Source organism: Leptosomus discolor, unplaced genomic scaffold (genome assembly GCF_034619465.1).
Source record: "Leptosomus discolor isolate bLepDis1 unplaced genomic scaffold, bLepDis1.hap2 HAP2_SCAFFOLD_67, whole genome shotgun sequence".
In the NCBI taxonomy this organism is placed as follows: Eukaryota; Metazoa; Chordata; class Aves; order Leptosomiformes; family Leptosomidae; genus Leptosomus; species Leptosomus discolor.
Genome location: NW_028237828.1, coordinates 365875 through 391772, shown reverse-complemented (window position 1 = coordinate 391772; position 25898 = coordinate 365875). Strand labels below are relative to the sequence as shown.

Here is a 25898-nt window from a genome sequence, read left to right as displayed (position 1 = left end):
ATTCCTCTCCGGTAAGAAAACAACAACAACTTGCCTGGGGTCCTGTGATCAAAACCCCCAAAATTCTGCCAGTGACACAGGGCTCGGAGCCAGGTATTCATCTGATGGCTGTTCCTGTCTCTTCCCTCGTCACTCCCTGCAACTGGAAGGAAAGGAGAACACTACTTGTGTTCCTGATCCCTTCACCACTCCTCCCAAGACCCTGAAGTCTCTCTTGATTGCCCTTGGACTTCTGGTTACAACTTCATCGCTGCCTACCTGGAAAATCAATCCCGGATAATGTACAGGGTACTAACGGATAGGCACACCCTAGGCCATCCCCCCTCCCCCCCCCCAATACTTATAGTCACACGAATTGGTGGGGTGAATTTCTGTTAGGCCATGGTGCTGAATTTAAAGCAATCACTTAGACGTAAAATACAACTGTAACAGGCAGAAAATGTTCACCTCACTCTACAATGTTCCAGTAATTTAACCTTTGAAGGACAAGGAAGAGATAAATCACCATTGTTCCACCAAGTGAAAATCCAATGACCTATTTTCTGATGATACAAGGTAAGCACCAGACTGCAGTACTGTAATTCTTAAAGTTACCTTTTCAGGGAAACGGTCAGTATTTCTCCGCCCTCACTGAAGAGGGTATTTCAAGCAAGAGTTCATGCAGACAGCTGCAGTGCACAACCATCTGCATCAACAACTCAGCAGCCTTTTGCCACCTTACCCACTGTTTTCTATCACCTAAAACTGTTAGCTGTCCCGCCCTTTTCACCAGCAGGGCGGGACTGCAACATTTCCTGACTGCAACAGATCCAAGATGTTCACAAAACGTACCTCCTCAGGGGACACCACATGGGTGACTCTGACAGGAAAGGGATCTCCTGGACCAGGTAGCGGTGGCAACAGGTACGAAGGCAAACCAGGAACGTCTTCTTCGAGTAGCTCCTAGACCAAGAGAGGTTTTGGTCAGGCATCATGTTTAGTAACAAATGGAAACTAGCTTTGGTATGATTCCTGGCACAAAGGAGTTATCTGAGAATGTAACCAGCATGTCTTTGACAAAAAGATATTAATCAACATTTCCAACAAAAACTTAAGCTAAAAGATAACAGAAGAGAACTAGTTAATTAACACTTTTAAAATAGAAAGCATCTATCTTTGAAATGGTCCTAACACACTGACTTGCTAACTTGGCTGCTGTTAATTCAAAAGTGCACTGAATATGGCATTCCCTTTAAAGAGAGAAAATATTTAGAAAGAAAAACGAAGATAACAGCAATTTACCTGCACAGATTAACCCGAATGCCGTGCCCAAGGCTACTGCAGTTTGCCAGAGCAAGCTATCCCTTACGAGAAAGGCAAAGGATAATTTGACTCCTTAGCCGCCAGCACCATCCCACGTTCAAAACAGATCACAGACTTTGCAGGGTACAGATACCCATTGTCTGGGCAGCACAGCACGCTCCGGTCTGTCGTCTTCTAGACCCTCATATTGTACAGGTTCAGCTCTACGTGCCGTGCGCTCACTTGGCTCAGGACAAAATCAACCTTGGCACATTCCATTATGCCTTTAAAGTACGGATGGATAGCACATAGCTCAGCTGGACCATAGCTCCGGGGTACAGCTCCTGTCCTCTCTCGTACTTTAATGTCATACGTAACAAAAGGCACAATTTCTCTGAAATAATTTATTTTTCACACATCTACTTCTGCCCAAAACAAAAAGTGGAAGCAATCAGATACCGATAACTGCAAAATAAAACAGCTTAAAAAACCCAACAAACCCATCTTGATAAATACCGGTAAAGAAAGGACATCTAACTAGATCACAGACACACACAAAGTGCCAGATTTCTGCCAAACCACCAGGAATATTGTGACGGGCCACCTGACTGCACCTGGCTCTGAAGATTCCTCTGAAATTCCTGCTTGTTCCCAACAGAGCACTGCACATCGCCCAGCCGGGCACCTTGGTCACCTCTCGTGCGCGTCTTTGAAAGAAAAACTGCCCTCGCAGCTCTGCTGTTGTGTTACCAGCCCTTCCTCGCTGCCAGCAGGGTGCTTACTGCCAGATCTGCCACATCGGGGCGTGGACAGCCCAGTTGCAAACACTGACCCTAAAAAAGTGTCCTGCCAAGACCTCTCAAGGAGCTACCCATTTCAAACGGCTGTCCCTCTGCCTTTCCGCCTTTGTGCCTGTTCTTGAAACACCTGAAAAGGCCTCACATTCCTTAATGCATCTTTGAAGCCACAGCCAAACCCCTGAATGTTTAATAGATAATTCACACATCACCTAACACTGCACACTTAATAAGGCAACACAGGAGCGCTCTTCAGCACGAGGAATTCAATCCAAAGAAAGCAAAGGGCAGGCTGCAGGGCAGCGTGTCACCTCGTACCTCCTTCACCACACGCAAAGCTTTGGCCTTGAGCAGCCTACATGAGCCCAGCCAGTAGGCTGAGGCATTAAAGACGTCTTTAGGGTGAGGAAGATCGAAGTGACAGTCCGGCAAGTCTCAGATTCTGTACTTCCCCGACACGGACAGGGTACCGTAGACTTCCCTCTCCTGTTGACAAAAGGAAAGCAGAAAGGGCTTTCTACCCAGGTGTTTGCAGAACGCCTTTCCACTGGACTTGTTGCGAACATCAGCCACAGAACAGGTCTTCTTGGTGTCACAGATGGCGGGACCCACGACCCACACAGCTGGCCTTCAGCATACGGCCACAGTCACGTGACAGCCCCGTCCTTCATCCAGGCCTGGCCTGATAAATTTCTAACAAGGAAACAACAGCTCAGGGGATCGGGCAGGTCTTTCAGTCGTACAGATCACCGGTTCCAGAGGGAATTAACTGCCTGTGTAAAAGTGGGGAACAGGGACAGGAGGAATAAGCCTTCCTGCAAGCCGCAGGGCCCAACCACCTCGCAGTCCCAGTGCTGGGATCTGCAATGCTGCCGGCAGTGCTGCAACACCAACTGCAGCATCTGCTCTCCCTTCCATGGAAGCCCACGTGGAATCAGAGGAGAAGGAACCGGCCCTTTGCACGCTGCTGCTTCTGCCTAAAGGGTTCTCCCTCTGCCTGAGGAGACGCTGGTCCCTCCTAGAACGGCTGGTGGCTGAACAGCTCCTGGTGAGGCTGGAAGCGCTCAGACGACTACAAGTCAGTCCCATCACAAACGGCTGTGCGTCAAGTCTGTTCAGCACGGCCTTGGCTGTCATTCAGAAGGCAGGGGCTCACTGAATGAACGTGCCCAGGGTGTCAACAGCAGTTTGAAGCGCAGCTCTCCTCCGACCCGAGCTGACGGACTGTTCCAAAAGCCAGCATTGCCATTTCCAGGGGCAGATTACAAGGGACCAGGCTGGCCAAGGGCTCGCTCAGATCATGAGCTTAAAACCTGCAGACCTCAAGTACCTCCCTACGGAGGGGCTGACAGGCAGCGCGGTTAAATACAAAAACAGGCCGTAGGAGGAACTGGGGACTTATTTTGGCTCAGACGCTTGGAAAGGGTTTGTCGTCAACTGCTGTAGAAAAAGTAATTCTAGAAATGACGGTTAGTTAAACCTCAGCTCAGAACAAAGAGATTAAAAACTCGTCTGTCAAATGAAGCAAGGTCACAGTCCCCCAGGCCTGAATCTAGGAGCACAAGGCAGCACCTGCACCTACGCGTATGCACACGAAGACACGTTCACGTGCACACGTTCACCCAGAACGAGACTCGCTGCCGTGAGCTCACCACGCCCGGGGTTCTGGGGTGCTCTCCAACACCCTACTGCCTGCCAGGGAATCTCCTGGCTAATGACTAAGCTGGGATGGTGCTACGGTAACAAAGACCAGCTCCTGAACTCGCCTGTCAGCTCAGCAGAAGCGCATCTCGCAGACAGGAACACACTCTGAAGCAAGACACCGGTGTAGCGGGCTCTGCATAAGCAGCTCATTACCACTGTTAACAGCACGACAACACTCCCAGAACAGACCACAGTCCTTACCAGGTTACCTACCCAAAAACACGCATGTGAAGCAAGGAAGTAAAGTTACTATAAAATAATAACATGGGTAATGGCTGTACTTTACATAGTAACGGTATCCTTCAGCCAACGCAGCGCAGCAGCTGGCTTGTGAGGATGGAGGGCTGCTGAGCCTCTCTGCAGCTAAACCCAGAGCTGATCGTGGCTGAACATTCTCAGAGCTGCAGGCTTCCCCCTTCTGCTGTTCCCGAGGCTCGGCTCCCGGAACCAGCTCGAGCTCTGGACGCCTTGCTCCTTTTCTGGTCCACAAATGAACACCTCCAACACCCATTTTCTTACACATTCTTCTGAACCGCTTATTTCTGGATCGGGTCTGCTTAATGCTACATGCCTTGCGGAGAGCATTCCGGGCTTTCCGAACGCTCCTTGCTTACAACCGCCTTACGCAGCTTGGTGGCTGTTTTCCAAATTTCATTTTTGTTCTAAGGGTACAATCCCATTTCAAGACAGTTTGCAGAAAGTCGCGTGTCACATGCTGACTTTACCAAAACGCAACAAGAGACTGATTCACCATTGGGGTTTCACCGTTACTCAGTTCTAACGCACGCTGAGAGATTCTTCTAACTGCATCACTGCCATGCACGCCACGATTACATCAGCAGTGACAGCAGCGTCCTCTGAAGGGGAAAAAGATCCTCTGAAGCAGAGACGAGCAACTGAGCAGTCTTTTTAATGTCAGAGGGACAGCAGCAAGAGACACACCTACACACACAAAAAAGCTCACCAGCTTTGTTATGTCCTGACCCTCTTCAGCAACACAGAACTTCTGACGTGCCATGAAGGAAGAAAGCGACGTTCCACCAAAACACAGGCTGACGGACAATTTGCCCCACGGGTTATCTGGTAATTCCTACTTACACAGGACAAAGTAAGATTAGAACAGGCACAGTGTGACTGAGGTTTTAGAAACAGCGACCCGGAAGTTCCAACCTGTCAGTCCTACGTGCGCCCCACTCATTCGCCAACAGGACGAAACCCCCAAGGATGGTCGTTAACGTCAGGTAACGACACAAATGGGAACGTGCCCGTCCCTGGAACGGCAGCCCTGACCACTCGGTCCAACACTGAAACACCATCCCACGTTCGCTCACTCAGCGATAAACCCTTCTCTTCCACAATATACCATTAGAAATTAAATTATCTGAAATTGCAGGTTTTCAGACAATACAGATTATCTGTTTCCCTGTAGTGTCATACATTAATTTAAGCATGTCCATACTCGATTACGCCCAATTTTAATAACTTAAAATTGAATTGACAAGAATTTATGCTGTGGTAGGTAGGTTGCTTGTCAGAATGACAACACAGAATACAAACAGCACCATAAAGCATTTTTGACCTCTAAAGGACGCATTTCGGGCCTGAAAACTATAACAAAGGTAAAGTCACGGGAGAAAACTTTAGTTTGGGATTTTGATCTGTCTACGCAACACATTTACTGCTGTACTCCTTCACCTATTATTCCTGATGCAAGTTAAAAGGAAATTAAAGCAAGATAACAGAAAGTAAGCCTCATTCCACACCCGTGAATACATTAAGCTACCTGAACATGGATTTCAACCTCCTCATGTGTAAGTAGTTCTTGAAGGCAATCCACTGCACCTTGCTGCCAAAAACTGCCGATCTGTTGGGTGAAAGCAAGAAAATCGCCACACGTTAAGACGCTGACACTAAGCCCCACACCATCCTCAACACAGGGGCATGAAAATAGGCGACTATCATTGAAAAACTTGGTTGAAAACACCCATCACTGGTTTGATTTGTCTACAACAGTTTAAACGTTACCTGCTCTTTGGGACACTAAAACTTTCCGTGTGACAAAGCCCACCAGCCAGTTCAGACGTTGAAGTGGCTTAGAAAGAGACGCTGCTTGCCAAGGCTGACCTTTACCCCAGGCATAACAAGGTCTGTGCGCACAATCACCCAAAGCAGAACCCAAAGACACAGAATTACACTCGGAGATAACAGACAACAGGAAACACAGGACACTTTAAAGACTTCTGTGTTTCCCTGCAATATCTGTCTGCGTCCCAACCCGTAGGCCGATAGGCCTGTCTGTCTAAATCTATCCGTTGAACTGCTCCCAGCAATAAAAAGGTTTTCTTTAAGAACAAGTTCAAAAGTGACCCAGTCGTTTCAGTAATTCACCTTTACTAAATGCACCATTCAAATGGGACTAAGGTGTGATGACACCCGAGAACGTTGTTTACGTACCAATTACCGACTAACAAAACCCCTAAACCACTCACTCCCATGAGTTGAGCAGCGGTAACAGAGGGTTTCCCTCACAGCTACCTGCAGAATGACAGAAACGCTTTTGCAGGACTTGAAGACTGACAATTTTCTGGCTATTTTGCATTAAGAAATCCAGGCCCCCCTTCTTCTCGCTGCTACTGCAAAACAAACTACCACTCCTGAGTATCATCCTGCCAACTACCGCAGCGTCCCCTCTCACAAAGATTTAATTCCAAGGACAGCTGCTCCTGAAGCACGGTCACTTCATAAAGTAATCCAGCAGCTCCTGGTAAAAGCCTCCCTTGCTGAAACCATCCTCCAGCTGTTCTCCCCATCCTCGCAGGCAAGAAAACACGCCAGCAACTAGCCTCAACCTTGGTGGGACTCAACAGCGTACCAGTTTCAGTAACTACCAGCTAAAACCTCTTCCAAGTCACCGTTGCTCACCGGTACTGTCTTGTGGAGCTCACAGGGTATGCAAAACGCAGGAACACCAGCATACAGCGCGGCTGGATACAGAAGACACGGAATAACCCTCTCCATGTAACCATGGTCTATGTACTGTACCTATAGGAAGAGAAAAGCTTTCCTGAAATAATTCAGTCAAGTTTACTCAGAGAACGCGTTCATTGACAGCATTCACTTCTCTGGGGGAAGAAATAACGGTCTGCTGAGAGCAGGTGATGTGATGAGGTGGAAATGAAGGAAAGGATTAAAAAACCGCTATGGCAGGTCAGAAGTTCACTTTCCAAACTTGTCTTGCAAGAGACCCCACGTGTTGTGCAATAACCCACAGCAGTTTAGAAGTGAAAGACATAAAGAATGCGTGAACCAGGCTGGAGTCAGACTTGCAAATCTACGTTGAAAGAGGGCAAGCAGACTCAAGAGTTTAGGTAGGATTAACTGCTCATTCGAAAAAGGAGCTCTGTACCTGTGCAGCAGAAAGCATTCAAAACACACAGCCAGCCCCGACTCTCTGGGTGGGGGGAAGCTAAACCCAAGTATTTTCAAAGCGTTCCACACATGGTAACACCAATAGCAAAAGAAGAAAAAACCTGCAAGGGATTACTTACAGGGGATCAAGGGGAGCTTTTTACTTAAGAACATTTATCATCACCAGGAAAACTATGGGAAAGATCGTGACAACTGAGATAGGTACGTAGAATTCATCTTTAACAGAAACGTTAACATCCGGACAGTTACCACACTTTTAAGCAGAATGAGCATCTGGAAAGTCAGGTCAGCTGAATGAAAAAAAGGTGTGATCATAAACTGACGGCAGACGACTGGATTATTTGCCTTTTTTTTTTTTTTAAAAAACATACACGTGCGCCTGTTCATACGCACATGCCCCCTCCCCCCATATAATCAAACTTACCTGGAGATAGGCACTGCTGAGTCCTACAACTCTACCTCGATACCACATGGCATCTGGTCCTCTTACAACACAAGCTTCTCCCTTTGCCCAGCAGTAGGGTTGCAGAAGACCAAGGCACTGGAAGTTACTTTGTATGTCAGTCATCAATTGGTTTAGTGCCGTTTCTGGGGGTGGGGGGAGGAATAAAAAAAATCAATTCAAAACAGTCTATAACATAGTAGTGCAAATGATTTCAGTCACCAAACCCCAGCAGATTCAGGTGAAGACATGTATAAACAGAAACCACACGTGCTGCTCCAAAGAATATTTTCCAACACTAACACAATCTGTATGTTCGACGTCCAGCATATGCAAACACGCTACTGCTCAAAACAAAAAGCAAACTGCATTTCCAATTGGGAAGCCATTAGTATTTCTGGACTCTCATCTCAGAGAAGGAGAGTCTGTAAATTTTGCAATCGACACCTTGACAGCACTAGTACAAGAGCCTCTCCATGAGCAATGCAACAGATTGCCAGAGACAGCAGCAGGACACCATGAACCACCACCAAACACACGTCCAGACGACCCTCTGGAAACCGGGAAACTGGGTACTGAGCTCACACGGAAAGGGGAAAGTCCAGCAGTAGCTGAGAACCAGGCTAACTCCCAAGCATCTTTAGGCCTGCACCTTCCTCAACAGCGGCAAAACGTACCACCAGCTCCGCGTTCCAAAGCCAAGCACTCGCTGCCGCACCCCAGACCGCCCAGAGAAGAGGTGAGTAACCCGCCTGTCGAAGCACTTGGGCCTCCTGGATTTCTAGGGTGGGCGGAAGGAGGGGAGAGCCCGTTGGGGTGGGTGTCAGGGCACGGCAACTCCTCCGGGGATCAGGGTTTCCTCTGCCAGGGAGCTGCCGGAGCTCTCCCCACCGCTGCAGCGCAGGGGGTGCACGGGCATGCACCCCTCGCCCCCCCTGCCAAAGGCCTCATCGCCTCCCAACAGCAATCCTCCCCAGCAGGAACCTTCCAGAGCCGGGCTCTGGCACAGGACGCGCACACCAGCACACAGAGCTGCCATGTTCCGGTGCACCCAAGCCAGCAGATTCACAGGCACAAACGTATTTTCTTCTCTGGAACCTTACCGGAGGATTTGGGTATTATATAAATAGTTCCATCGCATCCAACGCAACTCACTACAGCTTGAAAAGTCTTCGCTTCAGGTATAAAGGGGGGTTTATAGATTTCACCCATTCCTGAACGACACTGTGACACACGTGTTTTACACGACTGTTCTTCACTCTCTGAAACAGCGATGTGGTCCTCCAGAGCAGCGCTGGTTTTCACACGTGCCGTTTCTGAACCGCAGCCGTCCAGTCGTGTGTTCCCTTGCTCTAAATGTACTTTAAGATGTTCCTTGGAGACTGAGCGAGCCACACCAGCTTTATGAGTTCTAGCAGATTCAATCAAAGCATATCAACACATTAACTGGCAAAGAACTTGAAAAGTGCAAAAGAACAAAATAACAGAAGTCAAAACCCAAACACACCAAGATGGCAAATGCTTGTTAAAATACTGCCCAACATCTCATCTACCAACTGAGAGAACTGAAACGTGCACTGGGTACAACTACGAACGTTATAATCCAAGTAGTTCACTGCAGATGGAGTTCAGCTGCCACATGTGCTGTAGAGGACAGTGCAAACTTCTGGTTTACTCATTAGCTTATCACAATGCGAATATGAGAGTCAGAAAGAACATAAAAAGGAAAGTATCCAAACCTCCTGTTTTGAAAAGCCAAACCCTTTTCAACAAGCTGCTCTGCAATATCAATCAATTCTCCTGTTTCATCTTTGCAAAGAATTTTCACAGGCAATGCACCAGCCACATCCCTTTCCTGGAGAAAATGAGAGAGATCGACAACATATTACACTGTGCAGCTCCGCTAACTACCGGCGTTTTCCATTGTACTGGTACTGGCCGCCAGTCAGACGTCGTTGAACAACTGGTGCCCACATCAGAAGACAAAAACCATTTGATCTGTGTCACAGTTCCCATCGTTTTACCACCTGTTCTAAACAGGTCATTTAAAAAAAAAAAACCAAATCACAGCACAAACCCTTGCTTAGTCCCTCAGCTCTGTCACTTGCATGAGCTGCCAAACACCAGTTTTCCTCCAGCAGGAGCTTTAAGCCCACTTGTAACCACCTGTGCTCACCAGTGCTGTCACTTCCAGACACACTGTAAAGCCTCGCTGGCAGCTGCCAACGGACACTGAATCCATCAACCCCCACAATAATTCCGTTTTGTTTTACCGGTGCAAGCACTCAGTGACTAACGATGCTCGTACAGCATCGGACTCGTTCTTTCCATTTCCGAGCAAACTTGAAAGCTAATAGAGTGGCTGCTGAGACTGTTCTCCTCAAGAACGTGAGCATCTTGCTCACCTGTCCATAAAAGCTGTCAGCATCCAGTGATCCCAAAGATGTAAATATTATTCTTCAGTAACTAAATGTAGCTCAGACTCTGTTCTTTCCGCCCCGGGGGCCAAACTGCTCTAACGCACCAGGGAATAACGAGAGTAAAGCAGAAAACAGAAAAAGCCCCTTTCTCCCCACAGCAAACACCACCTTTCTCCCCACAGCAAACACCACCTTTCTCCCCACAGCAAACACCACCTTTCTCCCCACAGCAAACACCACCTTTCTCCCCACAGCAAACACCACCATCTAAGCAAACTCCATTCAGGACTTTTTGAAGAGTAACAACATTCAGAAAAAAGAAATAAAAAATTAAGAGACAACCTGACAGAAAGTTTACAAATCCTGCTGGGTTTGGTTACAAACCTGTAGGATCACTTTGACTCGTGCCCCAGCTAGGTAAGAGGATAAACACTCGCATGCTGTTGCTGTCCACTGCGGGCTTCCACCTGCTGGTCTGACACAGAACAATCACGATCCCTTTAGTACAAGAGAAGTTGGCATCTCCTGAGCTTAACCACAAACCCTGCCCTTTACTCGGCTTTTGAATGTTTTTTGAAACTGCCTGAACTGTCAGGGGGAAAAAAGACAGTTTCCATTACAGTCAACAGGAAAAAGAAATGGTTATTCATCTCTGGATCTACACGACAGGAAGAATTCAAAAATCTAACCCCAAAACTTCAAAATGAGGAGCATCAGGAGGTCCAGAAGGATGACGCCTGTCTGAACAGAACAAAGGAAAATCCATATGTCATCTGCAAATTGGCTTTTTATATTCATTCAGAGAACAGGTTTTACAAACATGATTATTTTTTCTTCACAGCACAGACGGCACATAAACAAAGGCACGGGACGATACCCCGGTTCTCTGACCTCCTGCATGTTTTCACGAGACCAGATTCATCTCAAACTCTGAGACAAGGAAAAAAGCACTCAGTGCAGTCAGAAAAACCTCTACCATCTGCCGACTATTTTAGAATTCATCCTATAAGTATGCTTTCTTGCTTTCTATAGCCCCGTTTCTGCTTTACTGGTAAGTAGCTCAACCCTTCGGAAAAAAAAAACCTTTTTATAGAGCAAATCACAGCTGCCATCCCGTTTCTTCTTTATTCAAAAAGCAAAGCCCATCCAAATCCCAAATAATCAGTGCTAACACAGAAAAATACTAAGTTATGGCATTATTAGGTGTCTAAGACTGCTACTCCGTATAAGCAAAGGCTACCTTATATCTGCCAAGGAACATTCTGTTGCCAATGGCCTAATGATCTTCAGATTTTCCTCGAGTCTTCTTAGACAGCTGATATCCACTGTTTTTTCAGCTCCAAAATCATAAAGCATTACCTGTTACAGATAAGAAACACAACAGAACAGAACAAAACCCCCCTCTCACTCTTTGCTGTAAGGAACAGAATTCAAAGCATGCCTGAAGAGGTGAACAAAATTCAAACAAACAGTACCAGGATTCACTGAGTGGCCTTTGTGCTGAAGTACTTCCTCACACAACACCGGTGACCACCGCAGCGGGCCGAGAGGACAAAACACACACAAACATGCTCAAAGGGGGTCCAACAACTTTACAGGGCCTGTGACTTGAGTAAGAAAAGTTCTTCTCCTGTGCTCCAGTTACGCGGGTGCATTTCAGTTTGTAAACCCAGGAACGGCGGAACAGCTCCTCTCCACCCCCCGCTTTTCACTCCGAGGTGGTTAAAGAGCTGCTCGAGGGCTCTTTGCCTCAGAAAGCAGGCGACACAAACCACAAGTAGAGAAGGTCGCACCGCTGCTCCCAACTACCACCACCCACGGGCATCAGCTGATGAGGGTGGAGAGAACCCATGGCAATCCAGCCCTGGATTATCTGCAGGATTAAAAAGCCACTCTGACTTTTGAGGCAAGTGGTTATCTATTCACAAAACGCCTCTTCTGGTGCTCCTCCCTCTTTTCAAATGAGCGCAACAACACGCCTGTTTAAAGCTGCCCTGTGGGAGAAGCTCCCGGGGAAAACGTTACCCCTGCTCGGCCCAGGGCGTCACCGCCCGTTTAGGGCCCAAGCAACAGCAGGACGGCATGGGCGCTGGGGTGCTGCTCTCCCTTCAGTTGGCTCCCTCGTTTACTTTGGATGAAGCGTGAACTACTGGGACCCTCAGGCTCACGCAGCTGGAATCTAAGCTAAACCATTAGGCTGCAGCTTGGGAATCTGCCATGGTGCAAAGCATCGCGTAAACACCCGCACAGTCAACCTCCTGAGCCCTCCGCCACGGCCGGGCCCCTGCTACAGGCACCTGCGCTTTGATCAGACAGAAAGCTTGTCTGCAGCAACGCACAACAGAACCCGACCTCTCGACAAAAGCAGGAGGCTGGATGAGACTGTATTAACACAGAAGTAAGCAGCAGAGATTTGACATTATTTCAATCAGCGCACGCTTACAACCTTTAGAAATCAAAGCACGAACCCTCCCCCGGCAAGAGGCTTACCTCTGCACAGCTGTCAGGCACAGTCCTGCTTACTCGACCTCTCTGCCACTGTTTCACCTCACAGCTGTAAACAGCACAGTGCGTGCCACGTTCCCACTTCACGGGCTGGGGCTGGGATTCTCTGTAGGTGGTGGTCATCTTCTCCTGCAAACTAACATTCAAGGAAACCACGTTTCTAGTGGCCCAGTTTTGTCCGGCGAATGAAGGGGTATTTAGCCCACCACTGCCCAACTAGCACACAGGACAGTCTCAGTGACTGTTTAACAGACACACAGTATGGTTGTTTTTCTTCATGACATGTTAGAAATACCTGAAGTGGAGCTCCCAAACACATGCCGTACCTAAACACCTGCCAAAGGCAGGCGGATGGATACACCATGTCTAGAAAAGGCCTTCAGACTTTCCTAACAGCCTATTAGAAGCACCTGGAAAGAACGAACTTGACTGAAGCTCTACAATGCAAGATACCGGGATTCTTTAGCAAGATTTCTAACACGGGAACGTGGAGGAGAAAAGAAAGAGCAGAAAGATTTCATCTCTTTCTGGACAGTGTGGCATTTATCAGGCCCCAACATTTACTACACTAGAACTGACCAGAAATAGGAGTTCGACATGTGCTTAATTTGGAATCCCAAATATTTAATAAAACACAACATAGTGCCAATCTGCCTTCTGGCCCTAGACTTTCCCCAACAAAGCCAGGGGAGCCCACAGCACCAGAGTTTGCTCTAACTACACTTCACCAATTTGTCCTAAGAATGCTTTGAGAAAATTCATTTGGATTTCAGTACCTTTTCAGTGTCCTTTCTGATGACAGCCACTGTAGAAAGATTTTACTGGGAGATACAACATGACTAATTCTCGCTTGTAGCTCCTGCTTAGAAAGGGATTTGAAATCTCCTCCGTCCACGCACTCCACATCTCTAGGATTTAAAGCTTCCGAGGCTTCAGGAATTTCTAGAGGAACATCCCATATTTCATTTGGCCTTACACCAGTACTTTCAGGGCACCTGTAAAGAGCATAAAGTCATTGGAACGGGAAGTTGAAAGCCATTTGAGACAACACAAAAAAGAGCTCAATCAACAGTTCAACATGACGGGAATCACTCAACGCGGAGAAGAGCAAAGAACAAGTAACTTAGAAAAGCAGACAAAAAAAGGCAAAATCATTTCTAAGTGCTGAAACACTTGGGAGAGTACCTTGCTTTTATTCCCCTTCAGAAGGCATCCTTGCACGTTCTGCTGAGAGATGGCAGCACTACACAGTCCAGGCTGCCAGCAGAAAAGCAAGCCTGACACAAACGGGCTGCTGAACATTCACGTTTGCATCTGGCTTAAAAGACATCAAATGACCGACATCAAGCTTCTGGGAGATCAGTGTTGTCTCCGAGTGAAAGCTGCAACATTCTGCTTCTAAGATGTGTAAGTATTCCTTCCAGACGTGAAGATGATGAACGTCAGCCAAACATTTACCTTTCTAGCGGTCCCTGAGCATACAAACGCACCGCAACCGGTGCCAGCACTGTCCTCAGCAGAGTCCCGAGTGAAGTCTGGTCATGCAACACCTTGACGAAAACTTGTTTAAATGGCCTGAACCGGATAGAATAAAGCCCAGCAGCAACCCAGAGGTGGCTGGTAGGTACTTTGAGCCACAGCCCGGCTCAGGACAAGCCTGTGTGAGCTGCGCCAGCTAGAGCCGTAAGAGACTGCAGCTCCAACAAAAACCTGTGAACACAAAAGAACTGGCTTCTGGTAACCACCGCTGACCAAAGGAGACGGCAAGCGTGAGTTTAACTGTGGGCACTGCTGGGCCGCCAGGAAGAAGCTCTGTTCTCGGAGATCTACCACCCGTCTATGCCTTCCTTCACGGGAAGGAAACAAACTGCTCTGGCAGAGAGAAATTCCCTGAAGCTTTGACTCACCCACTGCCCACTGCCCACTGCCCCACAGTTATTTCTGCAAACCTGCCTGGGGCAGGCGTTTGGAAACCAACGGGTAAAACAGCCGCCTTGTAGAACCAGGGAAGAAAGGAACACCAAAGCTCACAGGCAACGCTTGCCGTGTGTCCAACCAGCCTGAACTGGGAAACGGACAGAGGCAACGTGCCACAGAGAGCTCTCCCAAGTGAAGCACACGTTACGAGTCCTCCAACACCCTCTCTAGTAACTCCAGTACAGCAGTATCACTGCACACCCATCAGCAAAAACCATCTGTTTGGAATGAACTTCAGGCTCCAAGGTTGCTCCCCGGAATTCTGCATGGACTACTTCCTATCCCAACGCAAGAGCGAGGTGACTAAGGTTTGCTGGCCAGCAAGCCAGCTTCAGCGGAGCTGTGCTCTCCCGCTTAGAGTCTCTTCTACCAGTTCAGGGCTGGCCTGGGCATCCCCCAACAACAACCTTAAACACGGAAGAGTAATCCTAACGGGAGCCGGTGGCACCTCTCCTTTCCTGAAGGGCAGAAACGCCAGGGAGAGAGAGGAGGGAACAGAACAGAGGGAACAGAGGGAGAAGGAACCAAGGTCAGGAGAGCAGAGGGTATTGGGGGGGCAGAGGCACGCTCCTGAAGGGACCGAGGCCTGCGGAGGGCCCACGCTGAAGCACGGGAAGCAAAGAGCACGGAGGAAGGAGCAGCGGGGAGAAACGGCTGGTCCTGGCCCCAGCCCCTGCCCTGCCCATGGCCTCACCGAAGGGACTGAGGGGAGCCGGGGCATCAGGGGAGGAGAGGGGCTTAGAGCAAACTTGCGCTGGGAAAGGGAGAGGGGGCTGCTGTAACTGTTTGGGTACAATGCTTGCACCAATCTTGAAGGATTTATGCTAATTAGCAATAAACTAAGGTAAATTGAGTCTGTTTTGCCCACAATAGTAGTTGGTAAGCAACTTCCCTGTCTTCTGTCAAGTTGACCCATGAGATTTCTTGCTCCTCTTTCTTCTGTTTTCTCCCCAGTCCAACCAAGGAGGGGGCAGTGAGCGAGTGACCACAAAAATCCACATTAGGCAAGCCACCAACTTTAGACACTTACAGTAAAGTCACACGGCTGCTTGTTTGCAGCTGCCACACAATAAAACACCCCAGTGACAGTGACAAAACAACTCTGCTGTTCAGGTTTCAATAAAGCTCCTTCACTTGACAAAAACCTGACTGAAAAGCGTGACCAGTAAAGAAAAGTCTTCCTAGGACTTAGTCGTATTTCTGAGCTAAGAGACGAAAATCCACTTACTTCCTCCTGAAAAAAGCAAATTCAGAAATTCCCTTTCGGAATCAAAATTTTCTACACAGCAATCTTCTTATTCTCATCCCTATTCAAGAGTTATTCACGAGAGAGTAATGACTGTTTTTCACAAACACAGCCCACGGATTAGCCTTCCAAAAAGCCAACAAACTAAATGCAGCCCTGTCATCTCCTTATCAGCCCCATCTCCCCCAGCAGGCTTCCCAACCCTTCTGTCTGTGGCTGTCACAGCTGGTTACCTCAGTACTTCTTCTCCAACAACAGACCTTCCACAGAGACAGTTCAAAACGTTTGTCTTGCGTTTCTAAAGAACGTCTTACAAAAGCAGAATGAACTCATCTGTCCAGCTTCTCAGCATGTGAGACCTTGGTTCCAAGTGAACTGCCCCGGATAATGCTCGCCCCATGTTTTGCAAAATTCTGTTCTAATTCCTTGGCCTGAGGTCTGTCAGGAAGACTTGCTGATCTGGAATTTGGAGACTGCTGACATTGCCCAAGAGCCCAGGAAGTGAACACAGACGGGACCAACTCCAGGTGCCTGATTTTAACCTCCTGCAGGTTGACTCAGACACCTGAAGATGCCTTGAAGCTCCAAGTGCTCAAGCTGATCTCAACTCCCGCAGCAGACGAGGCATGTATGAAGAAAAAGAGCATCTCAAATAATCTGGGCAAGGGCAGGAATCGCTGAATGTGAATTTGATCAGAGATAAGAAATCCAGTTCCCTTCCTCACAGTCGACCTGAAGCTTCTCGAGGAGCCCTAATTAACAGTTGAGGTTAATGAAGCTTGGAATTTTCAGCCTCCAAACCAGGGACACAGGCCTACTGCCACCCTGCCAGCTGTGCTGCACTCAGCTGACTCAGCATCAGGCTGAACCCAAACCTGTTTGCTTCTTCTCCCCCCTCACGAGGTGGCACAGCGCACGCTGCTCCTTCTGTGTGCACTGGAACGAAAAACCTTGGGGCACCTACCAAACCAAAAGAAGTCTTCCAAGAAAACTCAGGAACCTTTGTTCAGAGTGGAGGATTGACACTGGTGTAGCTGTTGTATTCCTTTCTTAAGTAGCCTGCCAGGGGGTATGTCCTGATCCTTCTGCTGTTTCTTCTCTCAGCCTGCAGCACGCACTCTGGGTGCTGTAGAGTAGGGAGAGTGCAGTCTTACTGCTGTGAGAAAAGCTACGCATCATGCTCTATTTTAATTCCAGCCTTAACAAAAATTCTGTGTCTATACACATGGGTCACAATTAATTTCCTCATAAATTCCTGCATCCCTATCAGGAATTAACTGTGCAGCATCTAAGTTTGTTCCAGCTACCAGTCATGAGGTTTTATCTTTATATACATTCCTCCACTATTACACACCCATTTGGGATAAGAGCTGGTCATTTCATGTTAAGAAATGAGGATGAAGCTGAAAACTTCAAATCATTAAAAATACATTCATTTACTACAAGTTTCTGTGCTAAAACACATTTTCAGGAAGTTATTTGCTAATGAGTAATTATGGCATTTCTATAAGCAGTGACACCTCCTGAAAGGCTCAGGTGAGCCATCGGCACTGACCCGTTTGAAAAGACTTCTCTGCCTGCAGACACAGCTGGAATGCTTTTCAGAAAAAGTCGCCAACTGGAGAAACTTGCCGCTGAAAAATCGCTGTCACTCAGAGATACAGCTCAAAGAGAGTTCAAAAAACATATGAGGTATTTCAAGCCCCGTTGAAGGCAGAAATGGCATGTTTCTGAACTGGATACAAGTCACTGCTCTTTGGAGGTTCTCCCCTTGACGTCACCAAAGCTACAGTAGATGCTGCTGCGCTCCCTGACAGCTTTAGAAGTGGCCCATGGGGGAACTAGTTCCAGCTGATGCGGCTCGGGTTTTGTCTCATGGGGGACTAAACACGGGATAGATTTGAAAGACACTGGTATCTGATTTTATGTGCACCTTACCCTGAGAGGATCTTCACTAAAGTAAGGAGGTTCTCCATCCACCATCTCTATAGCCATGACCCCAGGCGACCAGATGTCCACCTTGGGGCCATAGGCTTCTTTTCTCATCACTTCTGGTGCCATCCAGTATGGAGTCCTGAGCATTGTGCTCCGTCGACTCTGCTCAGGGCTGAGCCGAGCACAGAAGCCAAAATCAGCTGAGGAGAAAAACAAGTGGTGTTAAAGGCAGCTTGAATTAGGAAGGCGAGCAAAAGAAATCCCCACTCTATACCTGAGAACACGGTGTGGAATCTATCTGGAAAAGCTGCCATGCTCTGTTTACTCAGTGCTGTAGCCACGGAAATACTGATTTGGCCACTTAATAACACCCCTCAAGTTTTCTGCAGTGGCTTTTATTGACTTGAACCGTTAGACTGTAACTGCCTCCCTCTGGAAGGGCCACACACAAACCAAAGCCACTCTTGACACCTTTTTCCTTTCTGTGCCTCTCTGCATGTTGGAACTGTCCTCGGAGCTGGCAGCAGTGGTCAGCGCACTGCCACAGGCATCCCTTTTGGGGAACTGGCCATCAGTCAAAAGCAGCCCCGTGCCACAGCCTGGGACGGCTGTGCCTGACCAGGAATACCCACCCAATTTGACAGACCTGTCCATGCCAAGTAGAATGCTGTTGCTTTTGATGTCCCTGTGAATCACTTGCTTTAAATGAAGGAAATCCAGGGCTTGAAGGCACTGATACGTAAAAAACAAACATGAGGGTAAAAATTAATGACCTGATTTCACCACACAAGAAAGGAAATGCCTCTAAAAGATTTAATTTCTAGATTAATTGTGAGTAACGCCCAAATATTGCGCTGTCCAGAGGAATAGCTTGGTGCTTCAACTTACTATTAAAGTAATAACTTTCCAAATAAAGGCTTATCAGGTTTGGAAAGAGAAATGTCCATTACTGTCACAGACTAGCCCCTGAAAGCACAGGCAGGATGGCTGCTGCCCAATCAGTGTGCTATCTCCATCCGTATGACAAACTATGTTTTGCCAAAAATGAGAAAGTCCCTTCCTTCGGTTTGAAGTGGATCACTGTTGGGTGGGAGGTTGCAGGACAAAGATTTTATTGTCAGGCTCTATAGCAGGTTTGGAAATAGCACCTTAGTCATTTTTCAGAAGCAAATGCCATTTTGGGTCGAATGCTATCCTTTTAAGCTGAGGACTCTGACAAATGAGTCTCTATTTTTCTTTGCTGTTCTTTTAAAAATCTGCCACCAGCATGTTTGCTTTTACAGGCAAGGAATGCAGTACAGACATGCTCCAGGCACGTGTTTAAAGAGGTAGAGCTGAGAAGAGTAAAAACAGAAAAAAAAAAAAAGAAAAGATAACACAGTAACAGTGTTTCAGAGTGTAATGACAGAGGACAGTAAGTGCAGCGATACTGGCAGGCAGTTCACTTAAGGTGCCCTTTCTTCTCCATATCATAAAGCAACGCAGAAACAAAGCTCTCAAGATGAAATCCCTCATGTTCTTACCACCTGTTCACCAGTACCATCCTGTCCAAGGAAGAGGAAGCACACGCGGGATCCCTCACCTCCCTGCAGACAGCTGCCATCTGCTCTTCATCCATACAAAACTGGGTAACAACATCTCTTAAACAGCCACCAGCCATGTATTCCATCACCACCCGGAGCTCATCACCGACCAGGTGGCTGAAAGAAGAAAACAAGGGCACTGAGATGAACAGGCACAGCTAAATTACCTCATGGAAAAGACTGCTGGTGGCTTTTGTTTCCAGGTCATTTTCAAACGAAGACAGAATAAAATGACTAGACGTTCCTTCTAGGCTATACAGGACTTAGAATCTGTGCAGCCTAAATGAGAAAGGCATGCGAGTGAAAAATTACATGTCTTAGATGGCAAGCAAGTGAAAAATGCAGTTTACCAACAGCAAAGATAAATCTGGAACCAGGACATAGCACATCATCTGGTTCATCATCTTAACGCAAAGATTCCAGGATTAACTCCAGAAACAAGGCAACACAACTTTCATAGACATCCATGGTAGGAGGGTGTGTACCACTGAGGACAGAAATTGGTCCACAGTTTGGAAAACCTTACATAAAAAACACACAGAGAGAGGAAAAAAAAATTTAAAACTGGCAAATGATGTGTTTCTGGAAACAAGAACCTAGTCTTCCTGGCATCCACAGTAATGGAAAATAGTGGGAACAGCCCAACGGAAATAATTTCTATGAGGACTTATCAGCACTTATCATAAGACAGAGAAAATATGATCAATTTAAAAAAAAAAGGAACAAAAAAACCCCAACAACAAAACAACACAGAGGTAGTGAACTCATGGGCTGTTGTTTTAGTAAGACATGGCTGATGCACATTTTTAAAAACAGTCTTCAAACTATATATGCCAGAAAAGATTAACGCAGACAAAACACAATCTTCTCCCAGAAATTGTATATGAGTAGATAAATAATGAAGAGGTCAATCTTCTGCCAGAGACCAGAAGTTTTTTAATCTTTGGCTTGCAGTACGTAAATGAACATTCATGTGATAGTACCAGAACTACTTACCTGTCTAAACAGTTAACAATATTTGGATTCCTATTTTCCCTCATCACCAGGCTTTCGTTAAGAGCTCGTTCCTTTTTGTGCTGTTGTTGGAGATTCATTTGTTTTATGGCCACCTGAAATGACATTAAAAACCATTCATTTGAGCAGTCTGTGGTACGAGATCAGAATGAACACGAAGGGAGTGGGTTTGGAATGACACCTCTGCCAAGCTGTCTTGTTATTAGACGTAAGAGGTCAGTAACTCACACTACAACGCCCTATTTCTTTGCTAGCTTGGGTGCTGCTTGCAGGACACATGGCCAAATACATTTTGCCTTGTAAATCTGTCAAAATGGTCTACCATTTTTAGGTCTATCTACGTTCTTTTCAAATGGCCTTAGTGTATCACGGTATTATTATTCATGCACGCTTTCAAGCAGGAAGTGATTTTATTGCTGTGAAAACATAAAACCAGCTGGTAATGCTTTAGCAATCGTGATTTTTGATCATTATTTCAGCAATTGCTGGTGTTCTTGACTGCATAACTGAAACAAAACACAAATGCACGTTACGTGGCAAATGCTGTACTAAAAAGATTACTAAGGTTACACAAAAAGTACGACCCTAGCACTTCCTAATGCCTTGAATTTTTATTTTGCAACTCTGAATGCCATTCTTTAGCACAGTTTAGATTTGCAATTATTTTCCGGGTTAAAAAACAATAATCCATTCATCAGTATTTTATGGATACACCCAGGGTCATAAGCAGAGCTTAGGGCTTTTAGATCCCTTGCAGACCTCTGTCTCAGAGCAGCTGTAAAGTGCAGCACTGCAGGTGGATGAGACACTACCCGTGAGATTCAGATGTATCTGTTGACAGCCAGGAATGATAAATCAGAAAGCTGAAGCTGTAGCCCCAAAGAGCAAAGGGATTCTCTAAGACACCACCTTGTCTAATTATCACTAATATGACCACTTTTGCTCTGAACCGCTGTAGCCAGCCTGCCTCTGCCTCAGCCTGGCTCCTGCACCCAGTGCCACCTTCCCCCAGGCAGCCATGGGCCCTGCTCGAGCTTTTCGTCCTGGCCTCCTCGTGAGCCCGCTTCTGCCAGCCCCGTCCCTCTGGGCTCAGCCCTGCTTCCCTCCCTGCCTTCCAGCTCAGCTCCGGCCAAGGGCTCCTACAAACCCACCCCAGAAGAGCCCCCCTACCCGACACGCGCCCGCTGGGGAGACGACGCCCCGGGGCTATTTCAAGTCTGCCTCTTGCTCCCCCGTAGTCTGGCCAGCCTCCCCCTCTGCCCAGTCCTGCTCTTGACATGGCCCAAAAGAGAGCACCCCTCCGCTCTCGGGCCTGGTTTTCCAGCCAGATTTGCAGGCAGTGTTTGCCCATATTCAAAAACGTTAAGATGCCACTTTAAAGGGGCCACTACAGGGACTGTCAGTGTTAACTCTCCTTCAAGAGCTGCTTCTCAACCCCCCGGCCCCCACTTCACTGCAACCACTCCACGGGCTGTAACAGGCTGTCACCGACACTGGACCTAAACTCGGCTGTATTCTTTTGGAGAGAGCTTTGGTCTTGAGATACGTCTTCTCATCTGTCAGGTGTGTGTCAACCAGCTTCAGGATGACTAAAGCACAAAACTGAGCCCTAAACACGATCTCTCCTTCATTAGGTCTTGCACTTTGGAGATGAAACACCTGATGGAAAAAATGCTAAACAGTATTACTGCCTGAAGCTGTGGTTAAGGTAAATTGGGACTGAATGACGGCAGCCTTCAGCAGCGAGTGGATGCATCAATATATTCAGTAACTAAGACAGAGCTAGTGTGGCCTTCTCTGAAAGGAGAAAGTGCCCTCCTTGCGTTCTTGCTGGTTGTTAATAAGGACAAAGTGTGTCCAAAATTAAGTGACGTAACGAAGCTATTTATTCCTCACAGCAACAGGGGAATCTGTGACCACCCCTGGGGTTCTCCTGAGGCCTCTCACTGTGACAGATCTTCAGATTTTACGATCTGTATTACTAACCAATCTATGGCCAGGTCCACAGGCAGTTTTACATGCTGTAAATGTACAGAGTTAAATTGTATATCGAGACCAACATTCTCTGTAAGAGCACAACTTCATGCACAGTGGGGAACAGAGATGTAACAATTTCTAAACCAACACATTCACATTGGCAGTAAAAACTATAGTTTTTAGCAGGCCCAAAGGCTTGCTGCGATTTCTTTACAGATTTCTCTCCATTCAAATGCCCAGTCAGGGATGATGTAACATGGTAGCAGCCGGGGACCAACAGCACTGTGGAGAGCACCAACCTGTCCTCAAGACACAGTAAGTAAAAAACCAGTTCTCTTACGATGGGCCTTGGAAGCGATGGGTGAAGCATCAGCCCAAGCACAGAAAGCACCAAGGCTCTTCCTGATGCCAGGGAGACCAGGACCTCCCCCCAGGAATTCGCAGGCACCTTTTCAGGCATTAATCAACCCCTCGGTGCAATGGCTGCTGGAAAGCGGATAGCCACAGGAAGCGTTCAGTTCCTGAGGCACAGAACCACGGTGCCCTTAAAGAGCTGTCCCTGAAAAGCTGAAGACAGCAGACAAGGTACATTGCAGGCTGACGCCAGGCTGCGCTTCAGAGGAACAGCCTTTGCAGTAAAGATCTCCTGGCGATCCGAAAGCTCATTCGCTGTTCGCACCGGGGCAGAAATCGCTGAACCCCTGCCAAATCTGCTGGGGCTGTTGACACCCACCTCTTGTCCCGTGCTGATGTCGAGTGTGGTATAGACAGTTCCAGACGCCCTAGAAACAAAAGAGCAGCAAAGACACGAGAAGTGGTTTAGACCCTGGAAGTGAAAGCCCTGACAGGAGCTCTCTGCTGCCTGTAGTGTTTCTAAAACACCTTGGTTCCTCCACTCCTTCAGCCAGCAGCGCACAGTGCAGCAGTCCACCAGCCCCCTGCCATGCAGGCTACCCAAGTGAAAACTTAGGTCCAACAGGAAGAAAAAGGGCTGATGCAAATCTCCAGAGTTCATACTAAATTCTTTCAGTCCAAAACTGAAAGGCGGGGTGCCTACACAGACTGGAAAATAATAGATTTCATTCTTTTCCCTTTTTCTCCAGTTTTGTGCTGTTGGGTTTTATTTTGTCCCTTTTTTTTTTCCTGCGGTGTGTTTGTGTGGGTTTTTTCCGGAGAATGTAACACGCACACAGTCTAGCTGTGCCTTCTCAGATCTCTTCTTTGGATCTATCTGCAAAACTCAGGCAACACCACGCAGTCGTTCTGAGAGCCCTGAACACACGTGCCAGCCATCTGAGGAAAGGACAGTGCATCGACACTGCATGTATTACTGAATGGTTGTTTTTCACTACCTCTGCCAGAAAAGAGAGCTGAATATTTAATCTCTGGTTGCAGTTTCTAAACTATGCCGTTATAATCCTGATCACTAAATACTTTTTTAAAGCAAAAGAGTGGAAAGAAATGTTCTTGAGAAGTGTTATTTATCTGACAGCTATCAGGTTCTAAGCTGCTCTTTCAGGCAATAAAGATTTTTCTCCTTTCTTTAGCGTGGCCGTATTATTTTGAGACACACAAAAATGATTTCCCCTAAGAAAACAAGCAAACGGGTGCCACAAACTTGAGGGACAGTAGATCTTCCAGGTCCTGCCCCTCGCTGCAGACAAGACGTTGCCAGCATCAAGTGCTCTTTGACGACGCCTTCTGACCACAGGCACCAATTCTGATCAGTACTGAGAGACAGCAGAATCTAAACCCAGGGTCTGAACACGTTTGGAGCTTGCCCAACTTCACGCTTGATATCACACCAGCAAAATACCTGGCCCGTGATTTTGTGTAAGTAGCTGTGACTGGACTTACCCTTGCCCGACTTGTTCAAATCGAGTGTATTTCTGCTTAGGATCTGCCACGCTCACAGTGCTCCCTGAAAGAAACAACATTAAAAATGGAGACACCCCCTTCCAGCAGATCAGAAATGCCGCCCCACTGTCTGGGGTTGGGAGCCGTTTGTAGGCAGCTGGGTGACAACAACGATACAGGCAGCTCCGCAGCACAGAGAGTCTCCACGAAGACTGATTTTTACAGTCCTCTGGAGAGTCACCCGGACAGGAAACCAAGAACTTGGAGAAACATTCACAGGAGCCGCAGATCAGAAAAGAACAAGTACCAGTGCAAGTGCTTGTTGTCTCGAAACACTAAGGACAGCTGGAACAACAGAGCCTTCATCTTCTTAGCAAGAAATAGTCTGTGCGATTCCCCAGAAGGTTTAAGACTTCTGGAGGTTAACTGCCCCTTGGGTTCTGGAATCCATTCTGATGAACAGGTGCCACTTGCAGACAGGAAGAATATTGCACAGTGTTCCCAGGAGGGGATCTTCTCAGCGTTTCAGCGGCTTGCCAAAAGAATGCCGTTATGTTTTTAGAGAACAGCGTCTCCTGTTACAAACAAGAGAGAAAAAGCATCTCAGGCAAGAAGCCAGAGAGACTGGGAACAACAAGGAGGAATGCAGATTGGGACAAAGAGGCAGTGAATGAAAAACCAGCCATGCGCTGCAGGACAGAGACAGAGGAAGGAAAAAAGAGGGGCAGGGAGCAGGACAGAGGGAGAGCAAGGAAAACCAAAGGGGCAGGTAGAATAGCAGAACAAGAGAGGGGCTTGGAAAGCAGAGAGGGACGAAGAGGGAGCAGGGGACAAGAACAGACAGAAGAAGAAAGGTACAGGGAAGCAAAAGAGTGACGCCAGTGATGGAAGGTGGGAGGGCACAGGCACAGGGAGGCACCCGGAGCACAAGAGGGGTGACACGGCCCCAAGTGTGGACGGAGGGTCGCAATCACAACAAATTTATCTACACACTTGCAGATAAGCCGGCACATCTTTATTGCAGCGCTGGGAAGCACGGGGACAGCTCCACCCGACGGGCTTCAAAGTTACATCAAAAATTCAACATCTTATACCCTTTTTCTGCAAAGTCAGGATCTTTAACAGATTTTAACATAAGCATGCATCTTATGCCCGCTATTAATTTTGACAGTTACAATGATTGGTCCGCCCTATTCTATAACTTTCTTAATAGTCCTTTCCTAATCTAATCATTGGTTATTTTACTGATCAAAATCTCTGATATACAAATTAGGATGGGGAGGACGGGAGAGTTTTCACAGCAACATTCCTTTGTTTCGATGGTTTCATCACATAAGAGAACTAGCTGAGAACGTACAATTTCACCCCTTGTACCTGCCTCCCTCCCTCCTCGTTCTGTGTTCTGTACAGTTTCCCAATCCACAGCAGCTTCAGCTTTGGCCATCTTCCTAAGGCCTGCATCTGCTGTCTCTTAGCATAAGTGAGGTTTTGTCTACTCCTTACCATAATGTAAATTATTTGAATCAGGAAATAATTAACTATAAGAAATTAGTTGTTTATTCAAAACAATTAATTATCAGTGAAATTCAAAATTCAGATCTGATTATAACACAAGGGCCCAGGACTCACTGCCGCTCCCGCTCTTGGTGCTGCTGGGAGGATTTTACTGTTGAGACACTTCTGTCTCTGCCTCTCTCAGCTCTTACAATATGAGGCTTCCTACATACACAG

At 47.2% G+C, this 25898-nt stretch overlaps 1 protein-coding gene across 1 annotated transcript in view; it reads right to left on the bottom strand.

Moving 5' to 3' along the window:
• Positions 1-17684: 17684 nt before the first annotated feature.
• LOC147412704 (serine/threonine-protein kinase PAK 3-like) overlaps positions 17685-25898 on the bottom strand; it is a 44262-nt gene continuing 36048 nt past the window's right edge. Inside the window, 7 exon segments of the mRNA XM_086481096.1 lie at positions 17685-17732; positions 17734-17936; positions 18369-18468; positions 19319-19436; positions 20316-20428; positions 23044-23092; positions 24168-24231. Of these exon segments, the coding sequence (XP_086337222.1) occupies positions 17685-17732; positions 17734-17936; positions 18369-18468; positions 19319-19436; positions 20316-20428; positions 23044-23092; positions 24168-24231 (695 nt within the window).